The 18,404-nt window shown below is 41.1% G+C and overlaps 1 protein-coding gene across 7 annotated transcripts in view; it reads right to left on the reverse strand.

Moving 5' to 3' along the window:
* Positions 1–11,429: 11,429 nt before the first annotated feature.
* LOC122557913 (nucleosome assembly protein 1-like 4) overlaps positions 11,430–18,404 on the reverse strand; it is a 121,676-nt gene continuing 114,701 nt past the window's right edge. For all 7 annotated transcript variants that reach the window (XM_043706122.1, XM_043706124.1, XM_043706121.1 and 4 more), the window contains one exon: positions 11,430–12,450. In XM_043706122.1, coding sequence (XP_043562057.1) covers positions 12,412–12,450 — 39 coding nt within the window. In that variant the 3' untranslated portion in view covers positions 11,430–12,411. The remainder of the gene's footprint in view (positions 12,451–18,404) is intronic.

The raw sequence follows: 18,404 nt of genomic DNA on the forward strand, positions 1-18,404 counted from the left end.
CCATCCTTTCCTGATCTCACCAGTGTATGACTCCAGATCAACATTCCAAGTAAGCTGTGTGTGAAATCACAGCAGTTTTTTAAAACAAAACACAACACACACTCCATCACCTCTGCGCACCCCTTGAAGTCCAGCACCTCTAAAACTTACATTCCCACAACATTGGAGCTGCAGCCCCTGACTGAATTTGGTCTTAATCAGGAACACAAGTCCAGTACAGGAAGCCGCCAGAGATTGGCTTGGGAAGAGGGCTAGTGGCCATAATTTGGATGGCCTTGGAGCAGAGAGATCTGCAATGGCTGTGAGGATCAAGCAGCAAGTTCATAAACAGAATCACTGGCAAGAAGGACATGATGCAAACAGTGAGTTCATGCTGTAAATGGAATACTGTATAATGTTACAATGTAACCCGTCTGATTAATTAAAGTGGACGGAGTTAGAATGAACGTGATGAGACTGGGACACTTACTCATGTAGCACAGGTGAAACCTAATGACCATTTATTTTGTAATTATGTATTTCTGGTGAGTGATCTCTCCTTTCCATGATGCTGTTTCTGTGTTTTACCATGTCAGAGAGTAAAAATTGCTGTTCAAACTAGTCAGCTTCTGCGCAGAAAGCAATCAAATCAAGCATTTCAGTTGAAAATTGCAGTGTTTAGTTCTTCTAGTTCTGAAAACTTTCCCATTCAATTTGGAAAAAAAAAAGACTCTTGTACTGTTTCTACAGATGCCACAAGGCCTACTGGGCAATTCCAGCACTTTGTTTCCATTTCAGAGGTTTCCTGCATCCACAGTATTCTGTTTTCATTTTAGAATGTGGCTACTGGTTTAAAATGTTGGCAACGAGTGTTTAGTGAAATTCCTCAACATTTCTCAATTTTCTGTTGAACTATGTCAACAGAAGTAGCCAAAAGATTTGCATATTAAATATGCAGAGAATGCAGTTCATGACAAATACTTGTAACTGTAAAATAATATAAAAGAACACCTTTAATGTAAAGTATAATAAATGCACAGTGAAAGATTACCACATGACCTCCACTAAATGGATACTCTAGTTTAAATCCTTTCCGTCACAACATTTGAGGGAACACTGGTCGAGGTCTGTGGCAATATGTTGACCCTTAACTGCCCTTTAGGCAACTCAGGATGGGCGATTAATGCTGGTCCAGCCAGTGCTACCCATGTCCCATGGACAAATATAAAAATCAAATTCTGGAGCTCATAGTAAGATAAATATCAATGACAAGGCTGCATTGCCAGTCTCCCATCATTAGTCTTCACTGAGCAGTCAGCAAGCAATAATATCCCAGTGTAATGCAGGGTTAGTTTGTCCAGAAGTTGGATTAATTTTTTTTTGGATCCAAACAGACAGTGCTAATCTCATTGAGGGGTTACTGGCTGACTGCTGGTTGAGAGATGTCTGGCTAATGGCATGTGGTCAGACTGAATATCTGTCTGTGCCTGTTCCTGATCCAGCTATAGCCCTGTCGCTTCCCATTCTGTTTCCTCAACAAGACTAGCACACTAATGGTTAAGCTGCACATTACGTTTGTGTTGTTTGCAAATTTCAAATTTCCTGCTATTATTTGTACTTTGTTTCAGTGTCGGTAGATAATCATACAGCCAAACAGCTGCAAAACTTCAAGACAATACCCAAATTTTAAGAGAAATCTGGAAATGTTTTGCAGATTAGTCAGCAACTTTGAAGGGAAAATTCAGGTTAAGAGGATGTGGTTTTGATTGTGTACACTTAACCTTTTGGGGATTAAATATATAACTATCACCACAGAAATAATATTAGGGAATCTAATGGGGATAAAGGCCATTAAGACCCCTGAACCTGATGAGTTGCACAGTGGAATAGTAAAGAAAGTAATTACAAAGATAGTGGAAGTACTGGTAGCATTCTTCCAAGAACCCTTAGATTCTGGAAAATTCCCAGAAATTTGGAAAAATGCAAATTTAAAGCCTTTATACAAAAAGGGAGACAGCAAAACTGTGACTGCAGGCCAGTTGGCTCTCCATCAGTCATTGGAAATCTGAGTTAACACGACTTCATGAAGGGGAAATCATGCATGATTTATTAGAATTATTTAAGAAGGTAACAGGCAGGATAGATAAAGGGGAAACAGGAGATGTAATATATTTAGAAATGCCAGGCAATGACCATCTCCAATAAGAGACAATCTAATCAGCATCCCTTTACATTCAATGGCATCACTACCAACATCCTAGAGTCTACCATTAAACAAATACTATACTGGACTATCCATATATATAGTGGCTACAAGACCAAGTGAGATGCTCGGAATCCTGCAGCTAAGAATTTACCTCTTGACTCCCCAAAGCCTATTCACCATCTACAAGGCACAAGTCAGGAGTGTGAAAGCATATTCCCTACTTGCCTGGATGAGTGCAGCTCCGACAATACTTTACAGGGTTGACACCAGCATGGTTCAAAGTTTCCAAGTTTGAAAATCATAATCTAATCAAGCACAGTCAGCATGACTTCATGAAAGGAAAATCATGTCTGACTAATTTATGAGAGGTTTTCAACTAAGTCCCAACCAGAATGAATAGATTGGGACCAGTAAGTGTGTTGTCGACTTCCAGGCCTTTGACAAGGTATCTTACAAAAGGTTACATCATAAAATAATAGTCCACGGTGTTGGAGGAATTATATTGGCATGGGCAGAGAGGAGGAAAGGCAAATTATGAGAGGGATACGAACGGAGAGAGGGGTTAAGTGGGTGGGCAAAATGTTGACAAATGGAGTATAGCATACAAAAATGTGAAGTTCTACATTTTGGAAGGAAGAACAGTATTATTTAAATGCAGAAAGCTGCAACACAGAGGGACTTGGGGCTACTTGTACATAAAACACAGAAAGCTAGCACACAGTTGCAGCAGATCAATGAGGAAGGTTAATGGAATGTTGGCCCTTATTTCAAGGAGAAAGTGAGGACTGCAGATGCTGGAGATCAGAGCTGAAATTGGAATACAAGAGTAGGGAAGTCTTACTGCAACTATACAAGGTGCTGGTGAGACCACATCTGGAACACTGAGCAGTTTTGGCGGCAATTCATGGACAGTTCACTTGGACGATCTCTGATATGAAGAGATTGTCTTATGAGCAAAGGGTAAACAGGGTGAGATTCTACTCACGAGTTTATAAAAGTGAGGGGTGATCTCAAGACATATAGGATTCTTAAGAGATTGGAGGGAGTAAATGCTAGAGTATGTTTCCCCGCATGGGAGAGTCTCTGACCAGCGGGCATAGTCTCAGACTATGAGGTGCCAATTTATGACTGAAATGAGGAGGAATTTCTTCTGACAGGATTGTGTTTCTTTGGAACTCCTTGTCACAAAGAGCTGCGGGGCAGAGTCCTTGTGTTGATTTACGGCTGAGATAGATCAATTCTTGATCAGTTGGGGAATTGAGAGTTACGGGGATAGGGCAGGAAAGTGGATGTGAGGAATGTCAGATCAACCATGATCCTATTGAATGCGAGAGCAGGCTTGAGTGGCTAAACTACCTGCTCCTGTTCCCATTTCTTAAGGTCTTACCATCCTGAACAAAGCTGCCCACTAGATTGGCATCACCCACAAGCATCCAGTCCCTCTATATTCAACTCTTAGTAGTAGCAATGTGTACTGTCTATAAGACGCACAACAAAAATTCACCACAGATCCTTAGATAGTACCTTCCAAACCCACGACTACTTCCATCTAAAAGTACAAGGGCAGCAGATAACTGGGAGCATCGCCACCTGCAACTTCTCCTCCAAGCCACTCACCATCCTGTATATATTGCTGTTCTTTCACCACCATCTCAAGGGAATTAGGGATGGGCAGTAAATGCAGGCCACATCCCATGAATGCATTGTAAATACATATGTTCAATAAAGGTACCATGCATAATGCTACTTAATAAAAGGCTATGAAGTTGTGTATTAACATGGATAGAATATTTAACTAGAAGTCAGAGTTGGGATAAAGGATGGCAACTTGTGTCACAGGAATTCGAGCTGGGGATACAATTATTGACAACATATTGGTTTGGATGAGGAAAGTGAATGTACCATCACCAAGCTTGAGGGTAACACAAAAAATACGTGGAAAGGGAGGGATATACACTGGTTGATTGATGGCAAAGCTTTGGCAGATGGAATAAAATGTGAAAAATGTGAGTCTCTGCTATTTGGCAGGAAGAATAGATTCCCTAAAGTGTGGAAACAGGCCCTTCGGCCCAACCAGTTCACACTGACCCTCCGAAGAGTAACCCACCCAGACCCATTTCCCTCTGACTAATGCACCTAACACTATGGACAATTTAGCATGGCCAATTCACCTAACCTGCACATCTTTGGACCGTGGGAGGAAACCGGAGCACCCGGAGGAAACTCACGCAGACACGGGGAGAATATGCAAACTCCACACAGACAGTCACCCCAGGTTGGAATCGAACCTGGGACCCTGGTGCTGCGAGGCAGCAGTGCTAACCACTGAGCAACCCTGCGAGGAGCTTAATTAAGCTGTGAGGAGCTTAATTATTTACGTGGAAAAAGATTGCAGAAAGCTGCAGCAGAGGGGGATTTAGGGGTCTTTGTGCATGAATCACAAAAAAACTAGCAGGCAATAGGCAAGGATAAATGGAATGCTGGCCTTTAATTCATCATGAATTCAATATTAAAATTGGTAAATCATGCTGAACCTGTACAAGGCAGTAATAAGACCACACCTAGAATATGGAGGAGTTTTGGTCCCCTCATCTAAGGAAACATAGAACATAGATGCAGGAGTAGGCCCTTCGAGCCTGCACCACCATTCAATATAATTAAGGTTGATCATACAATCTCTATATCCTACTCCTGTTTTCTCACTATATCCATTGATCCTTTAGCTGCAAGGGTCACATCTAGCTCCCTCTTGAATATATCTAATGAACTGGCTGCAACAGCTTCCTGTGGGAGAGAATTCCACAGGTTCACAACTGAGTGAAAACATTCTACTTCAATTCAGTCCTGAATGGCTTACCTCTTGTTCTTAGACTGTGACCCAATTTCTGGACTTCCCAACACCAGGAATGTGCTTCCCCATATCTAGCCTGTCTGGTCTGATCAGGATTTTATATGTTTCTATTACATCCCCCATTCACTCTAAATTCTAGCGAGTACAAATGCCAGTCAATCCAGACTTTCCTCATATGTTAATCTTGCCATCTCAGGCATCAGTCTGGTGAACCCTTTTGCTGGACTCCCTTAATAGCAAGAATGTTATTCCTCACAGTAGGAGACCAAAATTGCATGCACAACCCAAGGTGAGGCCTCACCAAGGCCCTATATAACTTCAGCATGGTATCCCTACTCTGATACTCAAATCCTCTCACTATGAAGACCAGCATGCCATTAGCTTTCCTCACTGCCTGCTGCATCTGCATGCCAACCTTCAGCGATTGTTCACCTTGACACCCAGGTCTCGTTGCATCTCTCCTTTTCCTAAATGGCTACCATTTGGATAATATTCCGCCTTCCTGTTTTTGCGACCAAAGTGGATACACTCACATTTATCCACATTATATTGCATTTACCAAGTATTTGCCCACTCTGTAGCCTGTCTGGCCAAGCCTCTTAACATTCTCCTCACAGAATGCACTGCTACCCAGTTTAGTGTCATTTGCAAGTATGGAGATATTGCATTCAATTCCTTCATCCAAATTGTTAATATGTATTGTGAATAGCTGAGGTCCCAGCACTGAATCATGTGGCAACCCACTTGTACTGTCTGCCATTCTGAAAAAGAATCATTTATTCCAACTCCCTGCTTCCTGGCTGCCAACCAGTTCTCTATCAATGTCAGTACATTATCTCCGATACCGTAAGCTTTAATTTTTCTTACTAATCTCTCGTGTGGGTCCTTATCAAAAGATACTCTCGCCTTGGAGACAGTCCAGAGAAAATGTGCTAAGAAGGAATTTTCTTAAGAGATTGAGTAGGTTGGATTTGTACATACTGATGTTCCTAAGACTCTTAAATGGCTTGAAAAGATAGATGCAGGAAGGTTATATCCCTTTGTGGGAATGTCTAAGACCAGAGGGCACAACCTCAGAATAAGGGGTTGCTCATTTAAGACAGAAATGGGGAGGAATTTCTTCCTTCAATTGAATTCTTTAATGTAGAGTTGTTCAGACTGGGTCATTAAGAATATTCAAGGTAGAGATGAATAATTTTTTTAATTAGTAAGGGAATCGATGGTTATGGGGAAAAGGTGGGAAAGTGGAGTTGAGGATCAGTCATGATCTCATTGAATAGTGGAGTATTCTCAATAGGGCGAACGCATACTTTGCCTCCAGCGTCTTAAGATCTTATTAGCCTTAGTGCAATGGAGGAGGGCATGCCAAGAGCAGCACCAGGCATACTTAGAAAATGAGGTGACATCATGTTGAGGTTACAGCACAGGACTACCTCAATACTAAACAGGGAAAGAGCATGCAATAGCCAGGGCTAAATGATCCCACACAAACAAATCAGATCTCAGCTCTGAGGTACTGCCAGTCCATATAATGGTTTTGGACAAGTAAATCACTAATAGCAAGAGGATGCACAAATATCCTATCCTCAACAATGGAGCCCAGTATACTAGTGCAAAGGATAAGGTTGAAGTATTCATTTCTACCTTTAAAAGACCCCAAACAAAACAGGTGTAAATGTGAATCAAAGGTGAAGCCCTCCACTGGTTGGGGTCATCTCTCACACAAAAGTTAAAAGTTTTTGAAGGTCAATCATCTCAGTTTTGGGATGGCACTGCAGGAGTTACTTTGGTGTGTCCTAGGCTGAACCAACTTCAGCTGCTTCACAAATGGCCAATCTTCCATCATGACATTATTGGTGGGGATGCTTGCTGATAATTGCACAATGTACAGCACCATTGCTCCTCAGATACTGAAGCGTCCATGGACTCTAAGCAACAAGATTTAAGACAGCAACACCTGCAATCAGCAGCAAGTGATATACAAGCCACACATGTTTAAGCAATGTAACCTCCAACAGGACAGAAGCTAACCATTGTCCCTTGACACTCAATGGCATTACTGCTGCAGAGTTTACCAATATCAACTTCTTTGGGGTTACTTACCATTGACCAGAAACTGAACTGGGCCAGCCATTTGAGCACTGTCACTCCAACAGCAGATCAGTGTTTGGGAATCCTGAAATAAAAATAAAGTGCTGGAGATGCTCAACAGATCAGGTAGCACCTGTAGAAAGCGAAGCAGTCAAGTTACAAATCCAATGTTTCTGTTTACAAGGATTCCTGCAGCTAGGAATTTAACAGTTGTCTCCCCAAAGCCTATCCACAGTCTACAAGCCACAAGTCAGGAGTGTGACAAAATATTTCCACTTACCTGGATGAGTACAGCCCCAAGGAGATCGACAGTATCCAAGTCAAAGTGGCTGGCTGGTGTGAGTTTGACACTGCATCCACCACAATCAATATTCAATCCTTCCACCCTAAACACCAAGGCAGCAGCAGTGTCTGCTATCTACAAAGATACAATGCAGCAGCAATCCACCCCACCTCCTTCACCAGCATCTTCCAAATCCATAACCTCAATCACTATAATGACAAGGGCAGGATCACAGCACAGCACCACCCCACCACTTACAAACTCCATTCAAAAATCATATTCTATGTTGACTATGTACCACCATTACTTCACCGTTGCTGTGTCAAGATCTTGGAACTCAGTCCACAACAGCACAGATGGACAAAGCAGTTCAATTATGTAGCTCACCACCACATCCTCAGGAGCGATCAATGAAGTAAATGCTGACTTAGTTAGTGACACCCATGTTCTGTGATTTAAAATTATCATTTTAACTTATTTTCCCACTTCATTGCCCCATCAAATTTTCCCATTTCTGAGGGCATTGTACAAGTGTAGATTCTTCAGACCCCATGCTTGCCCACTGTTCATAGTCAAATTTTTCCAATGTGGTTCACTTAATAATTATCAATAGCAGATTTAAGCCAGTTATTGTATCACTAAATTGCCCCCCACTGAGATACTGTAACAGTACAATTTAGGATCGTACCTAGCATTCCTCCAACATGACTCAGTTCCACTGGTATAATAAATTTTCAAATTGAATCAACTGCATAGAGTTGCAAACAAGAGTTTTAAGTATCGTTCAGAGAACATCTTTTCAGTCTGTTTGGTATTTGTGTTTCAGAAAATTCAAGAAACACAAAAGGATCATTGCAGCTAATTATTATGCAAAACACTTGCACATTCATCCAGCATTAGATAATGTGTGGGCTCGTTCAGAACTTTTCCATATTCATGAATACATTGCCGCAGCAGGAACTCTCATTCATAATTTCTATATATCAGATTTCATTGGACAGTTTCTGTTGCTGTGTAATTAAACAAGTCAGTCTATAAATAGCTTTCATTGATGTACTATGGAGTCAGGATAGCAACCACTTCAAGCTAAGAGTCAATGCTCTTCCTTCCAGCTCAGCATGACTCCAATCAGTCTTATCACTGTCTGTAATATGGAAACCAGCACACCCCAAACTATCAGCTGAGTCAACCTTTTTCATCCCATTAACACCATTCTGAGTTTATTAATACATGACTGTGCTTGGGGAACGTAGATGCAAATAATGATTGAATTCTAAGTTCTTGAATCTCATGGACGGTAGATCCTTGAAGGGTCACTACCTGCATGCGTCATTCTTAGAGTAAATCTAGCCTCTGCTATGGCCCATTCAAGTCAAGTGACCAACCGAGACCTATCTACAAACTTGAACTTTTCTAAATTTATATTTTAGCATTTATTTCTCCTTTGCTTTAAAATGAAGCTGCACTACACGTGTATTTATTTTGACATTTAAATTTACATTGATTTTGCTTTAATTCGGTGGAGTAACTCATCAATTATGCAACTAGTAGCATTATTAACAACGGACTTGGATTTTCCCCTAAGGACTTTTCTTGGTTACGAAAGCAAGCCACGCTCACAGCTGTTTTGTCTGAACAACTGGTTCAGATTTTCCAATGGGTAGATCTTGTGGAATCTCCATTGTGACAGACACAAACGAATTGTTAGGAAATTGAAGATTCTTTTGGATAATTCCCCTCTACTTGGAATCCTCTGAAAGCAAGCACTTAAATCAGAAAATTGGAGCGTTCTGCTGAAGTAAATCGTTACTTAGAAGTCAGACTATTAAATATCTAGTCTATCTCCTGACCCACCCCACTCCCAACACTTCACACCCTCCATAAACACCTCTTTCCAAGACAACCAAGATTCTAAACCAGCACCCATACCTGTATCGCTGATTCTGACAATGCCCCTTCTGTAGTCAGAATCGGTGATCTGACCCCTTCACCACTGCGGACCTGAGCAACGTTCCTGCTCAATATACAGCTCACATTCCCCCTGCCAAACCCAGTATTTCCCACCCACCACAACCTACCCTGTACACACACTTAACCAGTCACCTTATGCCCAGAAACCTTATCCCCTAAGCAACCTAACCTCACACTGAATTGAACTATTTATCTTTTGACAGCAACTAAATTCACAAGAACGATCATGTGAATAAAGGGTTGTCATATGAACAGTCTGAGAGGTATCTCACTGAAATTTACAGAATTAGGGGAGGCCTGGATAGAGCGGAAGTAGGAGAAGCCCAAGGGCATAGCCTCAGATTGAAGGGAAGACCATTTAGAACAGAGACGGGTGGAATGTCTTCAGCCAGAGGGTGGCAAATTTGTGGAAGTCATTGCCACAAAAGGCTGTGGAAGCCAAATCATTGTGTGTCTTTAAGTTAGAGATAGGTTCTTGATCTGTAAAGGGTTCAAAAGGTTCCAGGGAGAAGGCAAAATGGCACTGAGAAACATATCAGCCATGATTGAATGATGGGGCAGACCTAATGGGCTGAATGGCCTAATTCTGTTCCTATATCTTATGGCCTTGTATATCATTGGGAAAATTTTAGAAGCTATTAAAAATGTCATAACAGTTCAGCTGCATAAGTTCAGGGTAATCAGACACAGTCAACATGGTTTTGTCAAAGAGAAATAATCTTTAACTAATTTATTGGAGTTCTTTGAAGAACTAATGTGCTGTGGATAAATGAGATGTGCTGCATTTAGATTTTTGAAGATAAATGATAATATGGCATTGTAAATGTTATTGTGGGAAATAAATACCTTAAGTTGGATGTAAGCTATTGGCACTGATAGAAAATAGGCTAGCTTCCAGGAAGTGGAGAGTAGGAATAAATAGATCTTTTCAGACTGGCAGGATGCCATGTGGTGTACCACAGGGTACATGTTGGGGCCTTGACTCTGCAACTTGAATAAATGATCTGGATGAAGGGACCAAAGATATGGTAACTAAATTTGCTGATGACTAAAGGATTGGTAGCAAAGTGAGTTATGAAGACAAAAGGAACCTATAAAATGGATAATATAGGTTGAGTGGACAAGGATCTGGCAAATAGAGTATCATGTGGGTAAGTGGGAAGTCTTTAATTTGGTAGAAAGAATTTTTAAAAAATGAGAATTTGCAGAGCATGGAGATGCAGAGACTCCTAGTGCATGAATCAAAAGGTTAGTATATAGGTACAGCGAGTAAATCAGGAAAACTAACAGGATGTCATGTTATTTTGAACTGTATTTTAATGTAGGAAGCCTGACTGACACCCCACTTCAACTGAAAAGTGAAACCAAAACTTTACCTCTCTGGGGAAACTAAAACTGATTGAAACCAGACAAAGCATAGCTTAATCACTCATCAGTTCAGAACAGGCAGGCTGAAGAAAGCAAAGATTGTATCCAGGAGCTGGGAATGGGCAAATACAAGACTGCTGCAATTATTCCTGTTAAATTGACTTACCAGACTCAGCCTACAATTCCTGGAGTGTTCGATTAAAGAATGACTTGATTGGGGTCAAGGAATAGAGTATATGCTGGGCATGAGGCTAATGACTGTTAATATGCAATTCAAATGCTGCTGATTATCACAAACACATGAAGACATTGCCATGAACATGCATTGCTTAGCAGGTGGTCATAGGATATCACAAAACCGAAGATGTTTTTGCTTCGGAGATAAAACAGCATCATAGAAAATAAATCACTTGGTGGCAAGGTCAACAAATTCTTTGACAGAAATTTCTGCATTAGACTGATTTGGGGGAATGTGGTGAAATAAGTGGTTACTTCATTCCCTCACAATCTGACCAAGCCAAAGTGTCTGAGGGTAATGTTGCATTTTTAAAAATGAAATACATTGAGTTAAATCCACAAAAAAAAAGTCAAATAGATAATTCAAATGTTAACCCGAACAGTTACCGTTGCAAATTGAACATGGCAACAGACAAGATTACTTATCAAAACAGAAACACATATTTAATGTTGCACAACTTTATTAGAATACTCTGACTATTCTGTACAAATTGAAAACAGCATATTAAGGTACATTACAACTGTGTAGAACAAGGTAAGGCTGGAGCACTCTATGCCTGGACACAGTGCTGTGTGCTGGACACTCAATTAATAAAAATAAAAAAAAAAGATCTGTGTTAAAGATTTTACTTCCACAGGAAACTGGCAATGACTCTCACAGCATCTTAATATGCATCTTTTCTGGAGACAAAGTGGCTGCAACTGGAGCTAATGTGCCCAGGTGATCGTTTTATTTTCCCCAACGTGCTGGTTAGTAAGTTGTGTGTAATGGTAATAAATAAGTTTGTGGCCGCAACATTTCAGAGCAGCCTCTCAGTACATATATATTTCTGTTAACCATTGCTGTTTTAATCAATAGTAATGACGACCACAGCGCAGTCACATTGGGTCAAAAATTAAGCTTCTGAAAGCGTTTAAATATAATTCTTAATGGCAAAGGAAATGCTTAACTATAAACTAAGTGGCTGCTCACAAATATTGGGCAGCACAGGAAAGATGCACCTCAGAAGTCCATGAAAATCACTACCGACTCACTGAGCAATGCTGCCCCTATTTGCAAGTGACAAGCGTGTAACACTCACTACATTTCAAAATACCAGTGTTTAGGCTGCAGAGTGCATGCTTGCTTGACCTTACAGTCTGAAACCCTTCTGTATTTTTGAAGTAGAGGTTTTTGTAATTTTTCCACTGTAAAAGTAAGCCAAAAGTAGGAAAAGAAAATTTGAAGTTAAAGAGCAATCCATGCATTTAAAACATAGTGTTTAGCTTAATAAGATTGTGCTGCAGTGGGGGGGGAGTGGGGGGGGGGAGGGGGAGGGGAGGAGGAGAGAGAGGGCGTCACCTCAACTGCACAAGAGTATTTTAGATACACTTTATCACATGGCATCAGTCTCTAGGCAGTGGTGTTTTCTTGGTACCACGCTCCTATTGCTGCTTGCATTCAGCAGGCTGGTTGGATTCTTTCTGGAAGACACAGAAAATGTGAAAGGTTATCAGTATGGGGGTTATTTGCAGTTCCAGCACACACCTTATCCACAGTGTCTGGATAGTAAGAATCCCATCAAAGGAAGCACTCAGGAAAGGTTAGAAGCATTAGCACAAACTAGCCATTTGGCTTTTAGTGGTGATGCATGTTAGAATGCCAAATGGAGAGCAGAGAAAGGAGGTTCAATACATGGAGCTCTTAATAATAGGGTGGATTATAAAACCAAATCCAGTGTTGTAAAAAGCCAAATTTATACTTTAAGATTAATTTTATTTACCAATTAATTGAATACTCCTAATAAAATCATTTTCTGGTGGAGAAATTAATGCTCAAATTAATAGTTCACTTCTTTTCAGAAATATTAGCATTAGGAAAACATGATGTGTTCTGTAGAATTTTTGCAATTCTCAAGAATGATGGAATCCGTCAAACCTTGGACATATCACTCAATTCATAGATTATCTCTTCATTCAAAAACTCCCTTGCCCATGCTCGAATTCTATGAACTCCAAAGAGCTGCTGAATAACTCTTTGCTTCAAACATTGTTATTACATTTTTCTGAATTCCATCCCAAGAGAATAATATCCCAGTTTATGGTGATGGTTGCAAGGAATATTGGTGAACACTGCCATTAAATTATTTTCACAATTTTGGAGATGTCATAATACCTCAGGTAGAACATGAACTTAAGCAATTCTGCCCCAGAGACAGTGACACAACAAAAGCCCCATGTATTTCTACGGAGGCTTGTACTGAGGCTGGTAACCTTTCATATCACCAGCAATGCAGGAATTGTATCAAACTAAGGAAGGGAAGGAATCCCAATCTCAGCCATCAACGGTACTGTTCTGTGTTGTAGAAATGCAACAGCAATGTTTCAATGAATGTAGAAGACACTTTATGCACAATTTTAATTAACATTGTGCCTTTGCAGTAAAAACACCCTAAAAAGTAATCTTAGAATAGGTGGATACTGGATATCAAACCAAATAAATTTGGGAGAAGTGCAACAAAAAGTTTGACCAAGGTTGTAGGTTTTAAGATGGATCTTACAGTAAAAAAAAAGGCATTGAAATCCAGAGAACACCTTAGGGAATTCTACAGTTCCAAGTGCTTGAAGACAACACCCACTGACAGTGGGAGTAGCTGAACACAGCAAAGTCCAAGGGATAGATAGATTCAGTCGCAGGGAGGATTGGAGTTGGGAAGGTGTCACAGACTAGGCGATGAAGGAACTGACTCTAAGGATTATAGTTTTTAGATGTTGAGAGACCGGAATAAGTTAACAAATTGGAAGTGATAGACAAGTTGGATTGATAAGAGATAAGAAAACTGAGTTTTGGGTCAGAGTTAAATTAATGGCAGATGGAAGACACTGGTCAGAATTGTATTGGAGTACCTGGGTTTGATAGAGAGAAAGAAATGACAGAAGGGATACAATAATAAATAGGCTGCAGCAGTGACAAGCATAAAATTAGATACTAGTGACTTAGTATTAGTTTTTCTTGTGATAATTTACAGTTGGATAAAGTGTGGCAAATAATAATGGCCTCGTTCAGCCGGAGGTGTGAATAGAATCAATAGCAAAAACAGAAGTTTGGGTCTTCCCAATGATTAGATGGAAAAAAAATTGCTGCTCATTCAATATCTGATGTTAGATAATCACTCCATTGTGGGACAATTTAAGAAAAAAAAAATGGAGTGGTAGAAATGAGCATTTTCGACATGCATTTTTAGCTGATCCCATATTGCACGTAGAAGACAAAATGTGGCTAATGATTGATTCAATGAGAACTTTAAAATGTGGAGTGGGAAGGGATGACAGCAGTGTTGATGAGTTTCAGTTATGACTGGGTTCACCTGATGAAGGAGCGTCGCTCCGAAAGCTAGTGTGCTTCCAATTAAACCTGTTGGACTATAACCTGGTGTTGTGTGATTTTTAACTTTGCAAAGGGCGAATGAAAAAAAATCATAGCAACAACCAGACGTGTCACTTGTGATATTTGATGCTCCAGGGATAAAAAATACCTGGGTAGACATTTGAACACAAAAGTTGTGGAAGACAGGCAGATTCAGGAAATCATATGGAGTATGAATATATTTAAATTAGGCACAGGAATAGGCAATTCATCTCCTTTAGTCACTCAAGTATTCAATAAGATTATAACAGATCTGATTCTAACTTCAAATTGTATTATTATTAAATTGGAGATGATGCAGAAAAATTTTTCTAGGATGTTACTGGATGTGGAGGCTTTGACTTATTAGGAGAGGCTGGATAAGCTGGGACTTTTCTCACTAGAGCATAGGTGGTTTTTTTTGGGGGGGGGGGCGGCGGGGGAGAACACCTTAGAGGCTTATACGGTCATGAGGGGCAATGATAAGGCATTTTCTCTCGAGTAGGGTAGCTCAAAACTAGAGGGCATAATTTTAACCTGAGAAGAGAACAATTTAAAGGGACCTGAGGGCAACTTTTTCACAAAGGGTGGTTCATATCAGGAATGAACTGCCAGAGGAAGTGGTAGCTGCTGATACAACATTTAAAAGATATTTGATAGGTACATGAATAAGAAGGGTTTAGAGGGATATGGGCCAAACACAAGCAAATATGACTGGCTTTAGTTTAGCAAACTTGGCCAGCATAAATGCATTGGACTGAAGAGTCTGCTTCCATGCTGGAGGAAGCAATGACTCTAATACGATCATGCTCATAAAGCAGGCAGTAGCACATTATCAATAAACATAGGGGCCATAAGTAAAGTTAGATTATTTGCTCTTTTGCTTTTCTGGTTTGTTCAAGGAAATGTGGATATTGCTGATCCCTAAAAGCCCTGGAAGCATTGAGCTGCGTTCTCAAACTGGAGGAGTGCCAGGACATATAGCAACACCAACAGCAATGTAACGAAGGGAATCCCAGATTTTTGACACTGACTGTGATATAGTTCTAAGTCAGGACGTATTATGTTTTGGGAGGGAAACTTCCCATGCATCTGTTGCTTTGTCCTTTTAGTTAGTAAAGGTTATAGGTTTGGAAGGTGCTGTTGAAGCACCTTGGTGAGTTGCTTGTAGATGGTACACATGACTGCCACTGTGCAGAGATAAAGGGAGAAAATGTTGAAGAGGATGCATAAAGTGCCAATCAAGTGGGCTGATTTGTACTGCATGGCATCAAACAACGAGTATTATTAGAGAGCTCCACCCATCCAGGTAAGAGGACAGCATTTATTTCATCACTCTCCTGTTGTGCCAAGTAAATGGTGGTCATGCATTAGCGAATCAGAAAGAGTCACCCTCTGCAGTAGTCCCAACCCAGGACTAATTCCTCCAGCCACAGTATTTACATGGTTAGTCCGGTTCAATTTCTGGTTGATAGTAACCCCATGGATGCTGAAAGTGTGGAATTTAGTCATGGTTGTGCAATTGACTGTCAAGGGATGCTGGCTTGACTGATCTCGACTGTCAAGGGATGCTGGCTTGACTGATCTTGTTGAAGACTCTCACTGGTTAACACTTGACTAGCATGAATGGCACGTAAACTCAAGTGTGGATGTTGTCCAGGTCTTGCTACATATGGACACTGACTGCTTCAGAATCAGAGTTGTCGTTAACGATACCGAACATTATGCAATCGTTAGTGAACATCTCCATTTCTTGATCGTGCAAAGGAGTTGGAAATTGTTGAACCCAAGTCACCACCCTGAGGAACTTCAGCAGTGATGCCCTGAGGCTGAGATGATTTATATCCAGCAACCACAGCCACCTTACATTGTGCTAGGCATAATTACAATCAGAGAGTTTCCCCAGATGCACAATGACTCCAGTTTTGCTAGGGCTCCTTGATGGTCAGTCAAATGTTTCCTTAATCTCAAGGGTTGTCACTCTCACCTCTAATGTTCAGCTTTTTTGTCCATTTTTGGACCAGAGCTGTAATGAGGTCTTACATCATACATGAGTGAACTTTTTGAAACCCAAACGGAGAGTCAGTGAGCAAGTTACTCTTCTGTAAGTGCCAGCTGAGGGCAATTTTTCACACTGTTGGGTAGATACCAGTGTTTTACCAATGCTGGAGCAGCTGGCTTGGGGCAGTTAGCTCTGAAGCACAAATCTGCGAGCTATTATCTTCACCCTGTTGTTAGGGCCTAGCCATTGCAGTATCAAGTAATCTGACTGGTTGATCATCAGCATGTGTGATGCTGAGAACCTCAGGAGGAGACCAAGATCTATGATCAACTTGGCTCGTGGCTGGCTGTAAGTGCTTCAACCTTGTCTTTTGCATCCATATGCTAGGCATATTTGTGGAGCTCCCATTTCTGATTAGTTGTTTAATTGTTCACCACCATTTGTGACTGGATATGGCAGAACTATACAGCACAGATCTGATCCATCGGTTGTGCAATTACTTAGCACTGTCTACTACATGCTGCCTTCAGTATTTGACATGCAAGTAGTTATGGGCTTTAGCTTCACCATTTTTAGGTATGCCTGGTGCTGCTATTTTTTCCTTCTTGTTGGGTTCCTCACTGCCTGCTGCCCTTTAGGACTTTAGTGGTGTCTTCAAGCCACTCCGGGTGATGCATGTGAAGGTATATCATCCAGGGAACACTGTCCATGTCACCGTTGGTCCTTCCTCCTGCTGGAGGATTACAGATTTTACAGTAGCCCAAAGGAGAGTGTTGAGGCGAACTACCAGGTAATCAACAAGTTTCCCTGCTGACCTGATGCCACGAAACTTCATGGGCTCCCAAATCAGTATTCAGGACTTGCACTGCAACTCCTTCCTGACTGTATACCACTATTGCACCACATCTGGTGGTGCTGCCCTGTCAGCGCAACAGGGCATCCCAGGAATGGTGATGATGGCATCTGGGACATTGTCCACGAGGTATGATTCTATGAGTACGTCAGGTCGTTGCACGATTAATCTGTGGGACAGCTCTTTTAATTTTGGCATAAGCCCCCAGATGCTGGTGAGGACTTTACAGAATTAACTATGCCATGTTTTCCATTGTTGTTTCTGGTGTCTGGGTCAACGACACACAGTTGTCAGCTTCATTCTTCCATTCAGAGTTCGTAGCAGCTTTGATACAACTGAGTATCTTGCAAGGCCATTTCAGAGAGCATATAGGTTTGAGGTGATGTACATGAATGCTATTTAATGGGCTGGAGCAGATGGAATCTGGAAGGAGTATTTGTGAAGTGGGCAAGGGAAATGAAGGAACTAGCCTGCTTAAAGACAAAAAATATATAAACTATTTACACATGCTATTGAGGGGCAAGAATGGATGGGATAGAAGGGATTCGACAGGACAGTGATGATGGAGAATCTTTCCACTTCAGGATGGCCCTGTTATACTGCAGTGGACAGCAAGGTCAGATAATGTTTGAAGAAGTGGTGCCAGATCTGGTGACGGCTAGTTAATATAGCTCATCACAGAATTATTATTCAGGGAAGCCACAAAATTGTATGGGTTTCGATTTTTGAGAAGATTTGTAGCTCAGCTTGTAAGTTTGCTCGCTGAGCTGGAAAGCTTGTTTTCAGTCATTTCGTCAGAATATTAGGCATCATCATCAGTAAGACTCCAGTGAAGACTGGCTCTAATGCAACGAGGAGAATGTCAGCTTCCAAGAGATCAATTGTGTTAGGGGATTCTATAGTCAGAGGTACAGACAGACGTTTCTGTGGCCAGCAGAGAAAAGCAGAATGGTGTGTTGTTTCCCTGGTGCCAGGATCAAGGATGCCTCAGAGGGTGCAGAATGTTCTCACGGGGGAGAGGGGCCAGCAGGAGGTCATTGTCCACATTGGAACCAACGACATAGGAAGGGAAAAGGTTGAGATTCTGAAGGGAGATTACAGAGAGTTAGGCAGAAATTTAAAAAGGAGGTCCTCAAGGGTAGTCATATCTGGATTACTCCCAGTGCTACGAGCTAGTG

This window comes from Chiloscyllium plagiosum, chromosome 16 (genome assembly GCF_004010195.1).
Source record: "Chiloscyllium plagiosum isolate BGI_BamShark_2017 chromosome 16, ASM401019v2, whole genome shotgun sequence".
NCBI lineage: Eukaryota > Metazoa > Chordata > Chondrichthyes > Orectolobiformes > Hemiscylliidae > Chiloscyllium > Chiloscyllium plagiosum.